Consider the following 13885-nt stretch of genomic DNA (forward strand, 5'->3'; position numbering starts at 1 on the left):
TTTACAGAAGTCTATGTAGATTGCGTCTATTGTTTTGTCTTGATCAAGTAGTGTAGTCCATATGTTTTTGCAGTGTAAGAGTTGTTTTTTTCTGAAACCAAATTGTTTATTGGAGAGTAGGTTGTTTGTCTCTAAGTGGAGGATAATGGATTGGTTAATGATTGATTCCATGACTTTACAGGTGACGCAGCATAAGGAGATTGGTCTGTAATTTTCAACTAGGCTGGGGTCTCCCCTTTTGAAGATGGTGATGAACATGGCTTGTGACCATAGTTTTGGCAAGGAACTGGTCCTGAAAGATTTTTCAAAGATTATGCTTAGAGGTTCTGCTATGGAGTGGATAGCTTTTTTAAGAAGTAAGAGCATATTCCGTCCGGTCCAATAGATGGAGATGGTTTTAGATCGCGTAGTGCTTTTTCAATATTGTCTTCTGTAAAATCGATATGTATTAGATCATTGTAGTTTTCTGTGGTTCGGCTAGGAAATACTGGGCATGATCCATTGCTGTTTACAAATACTGAGCCAAAGAATGTGTTAAAGATGTTGGCTTTAATGGTGTCGTCGTTGCAGTCTTTACCATTAGGTCCTATCAGGGGTGGGATGGACCTTGAGTCTTTTAATTTGTTGTTTAGAAAATTGTAAAAAGCGCAGGTGGAATTGGTGCATAGAAGGTTTTCCTCTTGTTTAATGTGATAATTGGTGCATTCAATCTTTATCTGGTAGCATAATTTTTTGTATCGGCTTTTGAAGTTGACAATGTGACCAGATTTGTTTTTCCGCCAGAGTGATCTCTTTTTCGATTGAAGTTTCCTTATTGTTATGGGTAATCTGGTTTTTGTTTTGTTTTGGGAGTTGTTGTTGGTATATATAGTTTGATGACTCTTTTGACTTCAAGTAAAAATATGTTGTAATGGTCTTCAACAGTATTGCATCCAGTGAATAGAGATTGCCAATCAAGGGATGAGAGATCATTGTCTATAAAATCATAGTTGCCTTTTTTGAAGTTATAATTGGAGATTAGGTCATTGTGATGATTTTTGTGTGGGCGTATGTTGAGACAAAAGTCAATCATATTATGGTCACTGTTGGAAAAGGGTTCTTTAGTTTGTATTCCGTAAATTAAATTCAAACTATTGCAGAAGATGAGATCGAGGCAGTTGTTAAGTCTAGTATTGTTGGTTACCAGTTGTTCCAGTCCCAGATTTGTAACAGCATTGTAGAAGGTTGCATGTATGGGTTCAGCTGTACATTCGTTTAGGGTCTAGTTAATATGAGGTAGATTGAAGTCACCAAGAAAGATAAAAGCGTGTGGGCAGGATGTTGCCCACGTTAGTAGTGAATTTAGCTAGTTTACATGTTCGATGTCATAATCAGGTGCTCTGTAACATAGTAAGAATCGAAAAGTGATATTTAAGGATAGATCACAGATGATGGTCTCAGGAAGAGCAAGCTCCTGGGTAACTTGGATGTTTTTTAGATGTAAAGACTTTTTATAGAAGATAGCAACACCACCTCCTCTACGAATTTCACGATCTGATCGGTAAACATGATAGTCTCTTACTGTGGTAATAGAGTCAGGGAGAGATGCATTGAGCCATGTTGCACAGACAAATATTTAGAATTTAGCCATATTTAGTAAGAGAAGAAATTCAGGTATTTTATTCACAAGGCTTCTTGCACTGAGTAGCTTGCATTTAAGGCCAGCAGTAGTTGGAATTGAGGTAGTTAGGGGTGTGCATGCCTAGTCTTGGGTGATGGTGGATTGGTTGAGGTAGGGTTGTGGTTGAAGGTTAAAGCTGAGTTGCAGGTTGTGTGACTTACTTTTGATACTGTCAGCACGGTAGTCAATGTACAGCTCCTTCTCTCCATTGTCTAGACGTTTTTTGAGTTCAGTGCGGAGTACACAGGAGCGGGCACATTGCTGTATGGTTAGGTCAGGGCGAGAACGGAGGTTATTATGGTTGGGTGTTGCTTTTGGCAAGTGAATTTATAGTATAAATGAATTTACATTTGCTTGATTCATTTTTGCAAATGACCCTGTAGAAGTGTGGGGCCACAGAGCCGTCTCTGTTTTTGAGCTCTCGGCCAATGTGGGAAATGTCAAGTATTTCATCAGGGGAGATGGTTGATGCTTGATAATCACTGATGATGTTTTGGACAGTTGTGATGTCATCATTGTCATTGATGTCCTCTAGACCAAATAAGATGGCGTTTGGATGTTTCCATTCACGCTCAACAGCTTCTCTGATGAGGACTGGGATATCATTATTTATCTGATTTATGTTTTTTTTGTGGATTGGGTTGTGGATTGGGTTGTGGTTGTTGGGTAGAGATGTGGTTTGTAGCTATTGGATGTTCAGGTTTTTGCATTGAGTCTTTTTTTTCAGGGTTGGATAATCTTTCTTTTAAAGCGTCCCGGGATGCTACTATGCTGTCAAGGGATGTTATTTGTGTTTCTATGGTATCAACTCTTTCAAACAGATCCAGTTTGGGTCTGCATTATTTGCAAAGATATGGAAACTCATTGGATGATTCTAAGTATTGAATCATTTGCTCGGGTAATCCTAAGAAGTCATGATGAGCGTATTTGTTACATAGAGAACATTTGATGGAATTTTCATGATTCCTTAGAGTTTTATAGCATTTAAGACATGTTCAGGAGTCTTGTGGTTCATTGGTGAGGATTACTTTCATTTAGGTTGTGGTTTGGCATTGGATTTTTTTCTTGGCATGGTACCATGTTAAGATGGTACGTTGATTAAATTACTTAATGAAACAATTTATATTTAATCAATATAGCCAATATCACACCAATCAATCAATTGCAATAATCTCTCTAGTCAAATAACTTTGCTAAGCAACAAACAGCCTAATCAATTAATTACACTAATCACTAATCAATTAATTACACTAATTATTAATCACACTGTTCAATTAAATTCACTAAATCACTAATTTTACTAATCAATTAAATTACATAAATCTTGATCTTTTAAACTAATCAGTAATCACACCATTTGCACTAAACACTCTAATCACACTAATCAAATAAAACAATAAATCAATTAAACCATTAATAAATTATTTTATAGAAATTGATTATCTAATCATTGATATAGGTAATGAGGTAGAAAAGTTGCAAGTTTTGAGGTAATGAATTAATCAGTATTTGATTAAAGTAATGAGGTAGTATTGAGAGTCTGCAAGGAAAGGGTTAATTGTTTTACTAGCAGCTGTTATTTACTGGGTGGGAGTAATTTATTGCTCCGATGGCTGCTGCTATTACTCTGTAAACAATAGGCTGTAACAGGATGTTCAAAAGCACGCTGCATTATTGAAAGAGAGCAAAACTCACTGAATTAAAACACTTTAACTACAATCAATATGTCTCTGAATAAGATTGTTTTCCAATAGTTTCCCAAAGTTCTTCAAGTTGAGTAGTAGTAAAAATACAGTCCAGAAATTTGGGTTAACCAATCCAATCTGTCCTTTTACTTCTGTTACTTCTAGCTGCAATATTTATTTTTACTAAATCTGACAGTCATTTACTAAATCTGACAGTCATTTAGTCATTTACTAAATCTGACAACCATCGTTAATCGCAGCTAATTTCCTCCTTTGAGTCCCACTTTCCAAGAAAAATTCCACTGCAGAAATTGGAATGATTCTTACCAAGAAAAGCACACTGTGTCCACGTGTGTCAATTTGAGTCAGTTTTAAAGATCTTTCCTTTCTTTTTCACTTCCGTCTCAGCTGCCTTCCTGGCTTCAATTCAGCCATGCTGGCGGGGTTTTCTTCAGGTCAGTCAAGGAGACTCTACTCTCCTCGCAACCACTGAAGCATCCCTCTGCCTTTACCACCCGTCCAGGGTGACTTTCGGCTCCTAAGAGCCTCAGGGCTTGAAGAAATCGGCAGGACTTCACGGAGCTGCCGCTTGTCCGCACCGCTTCATTCATTCTTGAAATATAAGGGTTATCAGATTTAATGCGGCATGAAGACATACATCTGACTCAGAATCCTGTAGCCCCACACACATACTTATGTGTTTGAATCCTCCACAAGAAACATAGGTTTCCAGTCACAAAGTTCACTTCATAAACAGAACATCATGAAAATGTTTACCAGAAAATGAAAACATTGAACGAATCCATATCGTAAATTGTTATATACGAAGGCTTGGCACAAAGTCTTCTTGTTCATATCACCCTGGACAGATTTTCTGTCTTAGTGAGGCATTTATAACAAACCAAAATGCAAAATAGTTTTGCAAAACAATCGTATGCTGTGTTTTTTTACCAAGGGTTTGTGCTCATTTTATTTTATTTTTAATTAAGGTATTATGGTTTCCAATTAAACTGTTTGCCTGAATTGGCTCTATTTCTACTCCAGTTTACAACAGCAACCAAGTGACAGGCTCATTTACAATCAAAAGGTCAGGTAAAATGGAAACACATGGGGTTTTGTGTGCCGTGAAATATGCCGTTCTTCACAGATTCTCCCGCAAGCTTCATAAGCTTCATTAGTGCTGGAATACTGACACCATTCATCATTTCAATTTGCTTGTGCTGCTTTCAAAGAAAGGACTGTCTCAGAGTTGCATCAGGATCAAGCTATGAATTGCATAGCCAACTTCAAAAGGTCAGTTAGGTTTAATCTGGTTGAACAATACTTATGTTGCAAAAGGTGGGGGGGCGGAAACGGGGTACATGGCTTTCCTTTCTTTGGAAAGCCTTCCCCTTTTGGTCTACTAGACATGAACAACGTTATCATTCTGGAGTAACTATGTGCAACTTCAGTATTATGCTTCATCTTATTCTGGATGTCTACACATAATGTGAAACACAATGACCCACACAGATAGAGAAGTACATGCAGATACTGTGTCCACGTGTGTCAATTTGAGTCAGTTTTAAAATGTTTCTGTGTACAGTATATCCAATGCACCTGTGAATCAATCAATTAATGAATATCAGTGTTTCCTAAATGAATCATATTTATTATGTTCTGCTCAGTGGGAAGGGAAATATATTCCCACTTTGTATTTCCAGGTACATTAATACTGGATTTATAGCCACCTCATACCATGCATTGTTAATCTTATAATTGCATTTTTAAAAATGATTTTTAAAACTCAGTAAAGAATCGAATCGAATTGAACAGAACAGAATAGAATAGAATAACAGAGTTGGAAGGGACCTTGGAGGTCTTCTAATCCAGTGCTTAGGCAAGAAACCCTACACCATTTCAGACCAATGGTTGTCCAATCTCTTCTTAAAAACTTCCAGTGTTGGAGCATTAACAACTTCTAGAGACAAGTTGTTCCACTGATTAATTGTTCTAACTGTAAGGAAATTTCTCCTTAGTTCTAGATTGCTTCTCTCCTTGATTAGTTTCCATCCGTTGCTTCTTGTCCTGCCTTCAGGTGCTTTGGAGAATAGCTTGACTTCCTCTTCTTTGTGATAAACCCTAAGGTATTGGAAGACTGCTATCATTTCACCCTAGTCCTTCTTTTCATCAAATTAGACATACCTATTCTAGCAACCATTCTTTATATGTTTTGGTCTCCAGTCCCCTAAACATCTTTTCTCATGCAATTTATTTACTACTCATTTATTTATTTTTATTTATTTATTTTTATTTGTCAATTGCTTACAAGATAATAGGTATAAGTAAAAACATAGTTATGAATACATGGATACATATAAGAAAAATAAAAGAAACAATAGGACAGGGATGGTAGACACGTTGGTGCACTTATGCTCAACCAAATATACTCAACCAAATGCTAGATGGTGTACTAGATGTATGATTAGTTATCTAAATAAAGTTAGTCCTCAATTTATGACCACAATTGAGTGCACTAGATGCACTAGATGTATGACTAGGTATCAACAACAATTTATGTTGTTAAGTGATAAATCTGTTAAGTGAGTTTTGTCCCATTTTATGACTTTTTTGCCACATTCGTTCAGTGAGTCACTGCAGTTGTTAAATTAGTAACATGGTTGTTAAGTGAATCTGGGTTCCCCATTGATTTTGCTTGTCAGAAAGTTGCAAAAGGAGATCACATGACCCCAGGACATTGCAACTGTCATAAATGTGAGTCAGTTGTCCAGCTGAATATAAATCCATGGGGATGCTGCAACGGTCATAAATGTGAAAAATTATCATAAGTCATTTTTTATTGTCATTGTAACTTCAAAGGGTCACTAAGGGAACTGTTGTAAGTCGAGGACTACCTGTATATAGTATTTATTTGCTCATTCATTTTTTTCTATTTTGCATGCAATTGTTCTGCTAGGAAGCAGTCTAGAGGAACAATCTAAGAAGACCTAATTTTGATCATTTTAATGGATTATAGGAAGCGCCCAGGGGTGGGATCCGGCAGGTTTAACTACCGGTTCGGTGATTTACGAGGTTCAGTGATTTATGATGTGCTTCCCTGCGTGCTGCGCGGGTGTGCCTGTAAATCGTCATCAGCACGGTGCATGCAGAGAAGACAGCTGAAGTTGAAAAATCAGGAAGTAAAGGTCAGGTAAGAGATCGGGTGGGCAAAAACATCAGCAGACATAGCATTGGTTCTATGTCTGCTGCTCTTCAGAGCTACCAGTTCTACAGAGATGGACAGAACCAGTAGAAACCCATCCCTGGAAGCGCCTCTCAACTGCATTTTCAGGGACATGCAATTTTTCAACAGACCTGGAATTCCATCTTTCAGTTTAAAAAAGATGATAAAAAGAAAGCTAGATAGAGGACAGCCTGTCAGCTTGTTTTAAGGAACACTCGAAGGTTTAATCTTTACTGACCACAATTATCTTATTCAAAATAATACCATTTGTTGCCATTTCTCCTACGGTGAAGGAACAGAGACAGAAATCATTCAGGTTAATTCTTATAAATTGGATTAGTTTGAATTTCTAAAATATAAAATTATTTCCAGGGCACCAATATTTGCCTCTTCATAAAAATGTAAAACTCTATGTATCAGGGTAACTTTGCATGACATAATATTCGTAGGGAATGTTATTTATACACACTAGTTAACTTGTACAAAAATGTTTACCATAAGAAAAATGTACTAAAAATGTATATGAACTTTCAGAAGTATTTTCTTTATTGTTTGTTTATCTTTTTATATTTCTCGCAAATGCTCCAAAATTTGCAATAAATTCATGGTAAATATAATAGAACTATTAAAAAAGTAAAGCAAAAGCAAGGCAAATTCTAAAACTGGACACTACTACTGATGATTTATTTATTTTTAGTTTATTTATTCATTTAATATTTTGAGTACCCAAAATTCTCAAAAATTCTGGCTGGCTTACAATTAAATTAAAAATTAAACCTTTAATTTGTTTAAAAAAAATTACAAAAGACAGAGGGACAGGGGAAGGGGGATCCAGGCTAAAATCAGGAACTCAAACTTATGTTGTAGAGCAGGGGTGTCCATTCTGGGAGTTGAAGTCCACAAGTCTTAAAGTTGCCAAGGTTGGACACCCCTGTTGTAGAGCCTTTGTAAGTATAGCTAGAAAGTTTATATTGGCAGTATCAAAAACAGTGGCTGACATATTGTTATAAAAATTACTCTTCCAGAATAGAAAGAATAGAAGAAAGAATAGATAGAAAAACCATCTTTTGACCACCTTTGTATCTTCATTAGATTTAAATCACATCTTCATTAGATGTTTTCACAAATGGTCTAATGAACTTTCCCTCTTTTCTATGTCCTTGGAGATATTCTCTTCTTCAACAGCCGTTTTACTGCTGCTAATGTTGTCATTGTTATACTTTTGACAATTAGACAGACATTCTGACAGTTCAACACGAAGGGAGAAACGATTCATTAAGTGCTGTAGTCAAAATACCACGCTTATGAAATTGTGCCCAAGATACTACCACCAATTGCATTAATGTAACAAAGTAGAGAGGGGGCACTGTCTTTCAACACAACATACAATAAATGCTTGTGTGTACAATTATTTGTCCTAAAATTGAGAATGTCTTGTACTCTCACCCAGTTGCCTCTTGAAAAGACACTAAGTCTTGCAAATCCTCCCAAAAAGGCATTTCAGAATTGTTCTTCCTTTGCTGTAGAAAAATTCACTGACAAATCACATTTAATAGTCATGCTGAAAATACTGTCTTTCACTTAGATATGCTTTAGCTTTGACAGCATATTTTATGCCAGTCATAGTTTTTTCCACTGAACTGTGGCTATTTTATTTTTCTTCTTTAAAAAAAAAAATCAGTGGTTAACTAAACTACCTTGTTAGCAAATGAAAGAAAACTGAATTTTTCTCTGTTGAAATATGAATAATATGTAGATATCCTACAATATTTACCTTTCAATTAGTCACTTCTTTAAAAGCAATAATTTGCATTGGAATGGAACACTATTCTTCTCTAAAGTGTTTTGAGTGAAAATCACAGGTTTTCAGTGTGTACTAAAAGATGAAGCGTCAATAACTATTTTGTATAATTATAGGATATAGGCACCAAAACTGTGCAGATTTTCTTTCTTTCTTTCTTTCTTTCTTTCTTTCTTTCTTTCTTTCTTTCTTTCTTTCTTTCTTTCTTTCTTTCTTTCTTTCTTTCTTTCTTTTCCTTTCTTTCTTTCTTTTTTTCTTTCTTTTTCGTCTTTTTCGTCTGCCCACCCATCCCATCCACCCAATTTCAAGGCATTTGTAGCATTATCTATGCCCCAGAAATGTAAGAAATATAAAAGGAACCACTTTAAATTAAATGACTTGTGTATATCATTTTGCTGAGCACAAAAGTTTGCATATCTGTTCAAAGTATCTACTAAAACAATTAGGCATTCCATATAGACCAACTGATACTAAACGTAGATAGGTCCTTATACTCCTTATTCAGCCAGCCTAACTATTGTGCCAAGGCAAGCATAATTGATTTTCCAGCATCATCATTTATCCTGAGTGACTGTAATAGTGTTTTGCTATCAGGTCCAAGAAAAGCCAGACAGCATCATGGCATGGATTCTATGAAAAGCCCTCTGGCACAGTTTGCTATGAGATTTATACAAGCTGCCTTGTGAACTGGGAAAAGAACCGAGATTTAGGCTATACCGATCATTAACTGCTGTGCAGGTGCCTTTCTACGCATATGTGATCATGATGAGGAGGAAAAGATCAGTTATAACAGAAGTTTAAAAAAAAAAAGATGATAGGTAGTAAGCAGTGGTGGTTTCTAAAACCTCAATTTGATTTAACCTCAGAATTCTTTATGAACCATGATACGGCCAGCAATTAATAAAAAGCGAACATAATTGTTGATAAGACTGCTTAACTAGCTGTCATCATCTTTCATACCATATGTAAACAAATTATTTTACAGTGTTGAATTTACTACACACTGTTAGGAATTGCATTAATGCATCTCCCTGCTTATCAATCCGTTATTTTAAAAACATACTTTTCCACTTTACATTCGCTAACAGCCATAAAATGAGTCTCAGTCATCATTGAATGATCATTAAATTCTAGTACTTACAAACATGAGACGCGTAGGTATGTTGTCAGATTCTACCAGTGGATTTTTATACAGCCAGATCTCTTCTGGCTGAATAATTCTTTGGAATGGATCCAAAAACTCTGTAAAACTAAACAAACAATAAGGAAAAAAAAGTTTTACCATGTATTGGAATGAATTTCAAAACACTCAAAAAGCATTTCGAAAAGAGATGTTGTCAAAAGTTAAACCAAGGAAATTATCAATTTTGCCACATGTAATCAAATAGGTATATAGAAGGGGTGATTTGTTTCCCTCGCTCTCTTTCTCTATGGAGTTATTACTTGGAACCCTGACATCACCTTCATATGAAGTTGCAACTGTGGCCTGCAATTGCAAGCTTCTTTTGATCTATCCCTGTACCAGTGGCATCCGTGGAGAGAGAGAAATGCCATTTCAGTACAGTGACCTTCAAACACTGAAGCGTCTTTCTGCCTTGTGTTCAAAGGCACAGTGTGCTCTTACTGAAGATAGCACTACTAGCTAAAGGAGCTCAAATGTAGAATTGCCAGCACACCTGTATTTAACAGTATGGAATGTAATTGAAGATTGCCAGCATGGACATATAGGGAAATACTGTCAATTTATTGTATTTTGTTTTTGCAAAGAGAAGTAGAAACATGTTTAGGTACAAATCTGGATGAAGCATTCAGCTACTACTTGACAAGAAAGCACTAATTGGCTCTCAGTTCTCTATGCTCGGTTACATCCAGAAAGGGCAAACACTAATTGGCAGGCATTTTCCACAAGCTCCAAACTTGATGTCCTAACAAAGCAAAAATAGGGGGATGACACAGAACAATTTGTTTGTGTTTAAATTTGATTCTTGGGTTGTTTAAATTCAGCAAGTTTGAGATGGGAAAAGGCTGAGTATCTGGAAGACCCAGATATTGTTGAAACCAATCCAACACCCAGGAAGCCAGACATTGATCATCTTGAGAAAAGGGAAGAGATGCTGCCAAAGAAACAATCAGATAAGAAATGCAGGAGCCTACTACTTATTTAGAAGTACACACCCGGAGAGAGAGAGAGAGAAAGAAAGAGAGAGAATAGCCAGTATGAAGTGATGCCGGAAATTATAGTTTGGCAATATCTGGAAAATTCCGATACTCTATCCTATTCACAATAACTTCCAAGTGCTAGAATTCAACATACTGGCAGTTGAAAATTTAATGCTAGGGTAACGGAGCCAAATTCTAAAGCCAGGCCAAATGGCATACTACAGTCTCGTACTCCCATATCTCCCTATCACTATCTCACAACCTATTTCCTAATGGCGAGAGCAGCTGGGTGGAAAGACTGATGTTACCACTTTTCCTGGACTTTCATTTGCTGATGCTTTTTCTGCTGCATTATAATGTAAACTTTGCTTATTTCAATCAAGTAATTAACCAAGCAGCTTCTGTCTAGAAGCTATGGAAGCCTGGTGTTGTGGTTTGCCAGCAGCAGGTGCGGACGGCTGAGGTCTCGGACAGCGAGGACTTGGATAAGTGGCCTGCATGTGATGCAGGGATTGGGCCAGGACTATCAGAGAGTGGAGTGCTGCCTTCAGAGTTTGTGGAGGCTGGCAGCAGTGATGCAGATAACTCCAAGGAGCCTGTGCCCAGTGCATGTGCGCGCAGGGCTGCTCAAAGGAAAGAGCAGCTGCAGCAGCATGGGCGATTCGGGAGTAAAGCTGCAAGGTGATGGCCTCTCCCTTAAGGGATAAAAGCCAGTCCTCAGAGGTGGGATTCTTTGCAGGAAGCAAAGAAGTTCTGGAACTTCAAGTCTTGTGGAAGTTCGGACTATCCTGGTTTGTGTTTGGAGACTTCTGGTTTTGATTATTTCCTTGCAATTTAATCTAGTGTTCTTGGCAGCCTTGCACAAGCTTGGCAAGACTTGTTCTTATCTGGGATGATTAGTTTTTAATAGCATTTTACTGTGAATGAACAGAATTCAGAGAGAAGCATTAAAAAGGTTTTGCTTTTATCTCTGGTGTTTGTTTGCTTTGAACTTGGGCCTTGGGTCAGAACACCTGAATGGGACACAACAGGTTTTAATTCAAATCTAGCAAGTTTGGGGTTTGGGAATCCCTGGTTCTGGGCACTAGCTATCTTTGCTTCTAGAAAGGGTTACACTGTCTCAGACATATTTGGACTCACAATTCCTGTTCAAGATGGTAGACTTAATTAGGCTGCTGGGGGTTCGCAGGGGTTCTGAAGAGCCCCAACTAAAATTCTGTGCAATTTGGAGAACTCCCAAATCCCACTCCTGGCTGGTCCCACCCATCCTTCCCCTCCCAGGAGACCCCATGTGGCCTGTTTTGGGTGCAGGTAAGTGCAAGGTACGCATGGAGGCTCGGAGAGCCTCATACATTATTCCCATAAATTGCAAGCAATCTCTTCTCTCCACTCAGCATTGACCAGACTTGACAGTTTGACAAGCAGTGAGAATTTTTACATTAAAGACTGGCATCTTTAATAATGTAGCTGCAATGTAATAAAGGCAAGTTAAGAGTATAGATATGAAAAATATCAATACAGCATCACAAGATTATGCTTCCAATGCTGTAATCAGGCCCTGACAACCTTAAACTTCCTATTAGACTTGTCAGAGAGATCTTTTCTTTGCTCTTTTAGTTTTGGTGCAGCAAAACATACCTCTGAGATCATCTTTTTCTCATCTGTTAAGTACTCATAGCTTTTCAAAGACTGTAGCCTGGATTTCTTTCATTTTACATTCTATAAGCAATTCACACAATACACAGAATGAATATAGGCCTGTGGTGAGCAGATATTTCATGCCATCTGAAGCTTCTTTAAAATTTAGTGTGCAATTATGACATTTCAAGATATATCAGTCACATTCAAAGACATCACAGTTCTTTATTGTAGTGCCTACTTATATCTAAATCTAAATATATACCTATGTACATTAGATGACCAAGATTTTGTAAACCAGATAAATCACACAATATTTCTTGGTCCTCATGTGAACTTTCTCAAGGCATTGGTAATTTTATATTTTAAGTTTTTATTCTCACATCAATGTCTACTATGGAAAAAGGTTGATGACTCCTGTTTTATGTATACACTCAAAACAAGTGCATGCTAGGTTGGTTTAAAATACTATCTCCTGAAAAATTGAAGGTTCAAGAATAAGAAGAATTTTTGAGGAACGCCAAACAAGATGTTTTGCTTCCTATCCTGCAAAACTTCATCAGTTGTATTGGATGCTATGGGAGATATATCCAATACAACTGATAGTTTCCAGGATAGGAAGAGAAAAATCATGTTTTTCCTCAAAAAGAAATCAGGCCAGCTGCGTTTTCAAAATAAAACCCAATTTTGATACAACTGATGATTGAGAATCTTCATAGACATTTCTAGAATCAGACTATACCTGAAACCTTAGCAATACTTTCAGAATAGTTATTTTGGGAAACTGCTGAAAAACTCCTGAGTGAACTTAATATTTCTGAGTTCTCCAGTCAAACACTCCATTTCCTGAAAATGATATTTGAAACATATCTAGCACATACTTTGGTTCTTAGTATTTTTGTTGTGCTATAGCAGGATACACATATTTTCTTGTCTACTGCAAACGTAATGAAATTAAAATTAATAAAGCAAGAAATATCCTTTAAAAAGCAGGTAAGCCATTCAGTGTCTCTCAAATACACAAAATACTTGCATTGTTCAGATTTGATTAATAGCAAGGCAGACACATACACTTTAATATAATATTACCTTGTCATATTTGTGCCAGACTGGACAATTTATATTGGTAGCATAGCATTGCCATTTTTAAAGATAAAACAAATAACAGTGAAAAACATTGTGCAGATCGGTTTTGGCGAAGATACAATGCCGATAGCAACCACACAGAAATGAATTGGATCGTTACTACACATCTATTTAAATTTTATATATATATATTGAAATGTCTCTGGCTACAAACTTATACAAACTTACTTGGAAGTGAGCATTATTGGGCTCTGTAGAGCTTCCAATTTGGTCTGTTAGAGGCCAGTACCAATTTAATATCCTCTTGGTTGGTGTCACTTTGCAACAATATAAGAAACATATTTCAAAGGTTACAGACTGCAGATTCAGAAAGAATCACTGTGCATTTGAAAGATTTCAGCAATCAAACAGAGCGTGCTATCAAACTATCCTGGAGGTATGCACTGGAATCAGCTGAAACCCACTCCTTAAATCAAATTAAGCCACTAAAGTCCAGCTTCATGTTGCCACATTTGTAAAAGTATTCCCAAATTGTTCAGAACCAGATCTGACAATCACAATTCGTAATGTGTGAATCAGTAATCCAGAGAGCTTCAGAAAGAATAAAATTTATATAACAGATTCCCATCCAG

The 13885-nt window shown here is 36.8% G+C and overlaps 1 protein-coding gene across 3 annotated transcripts in view; it reads right to left on the reverse strand.

Annotated features, from left to right (window-relative positions):
* Window positions 1-13885, reverse strand: part of PLPP4 (phospholipid phosphatase 4) — a 125001-nt gene that overhangs the window by 70785 nt on the left and 40331 nt on the right. For 2 of the 3 annotated variants that reach the window (XM_087964436.1, XM_026668501.2), the window contains exon 2: window positions 9511-9619. In XM_087964436.1, the coding sequence (XP_087820562.1) occupies window positions 9511-9619 (109 nt within the window). Of the gene's footprint in view, window positions 1-9510; window positions 9620-12167; window positions 12243-13885 lie in introns of those variants that run through there. The other variant, XM_087964437.1, reaches the window with a different exon arrangement.

Source organism: Notechis scutatus, chromosome 4, assembly GCF_049901735.1.
Source record: "Notechis scutatus isolate UNSWTSFEM ecotype Mainland chromosome 4, rNotScu1.2, whole genome shotgun sequence".
Lineage (NCBI taxonomy): Eukaryota > Metazoa > Chordata > Lepidosauria > Squamata > Elapidae > Notechis > Notechis scutatus.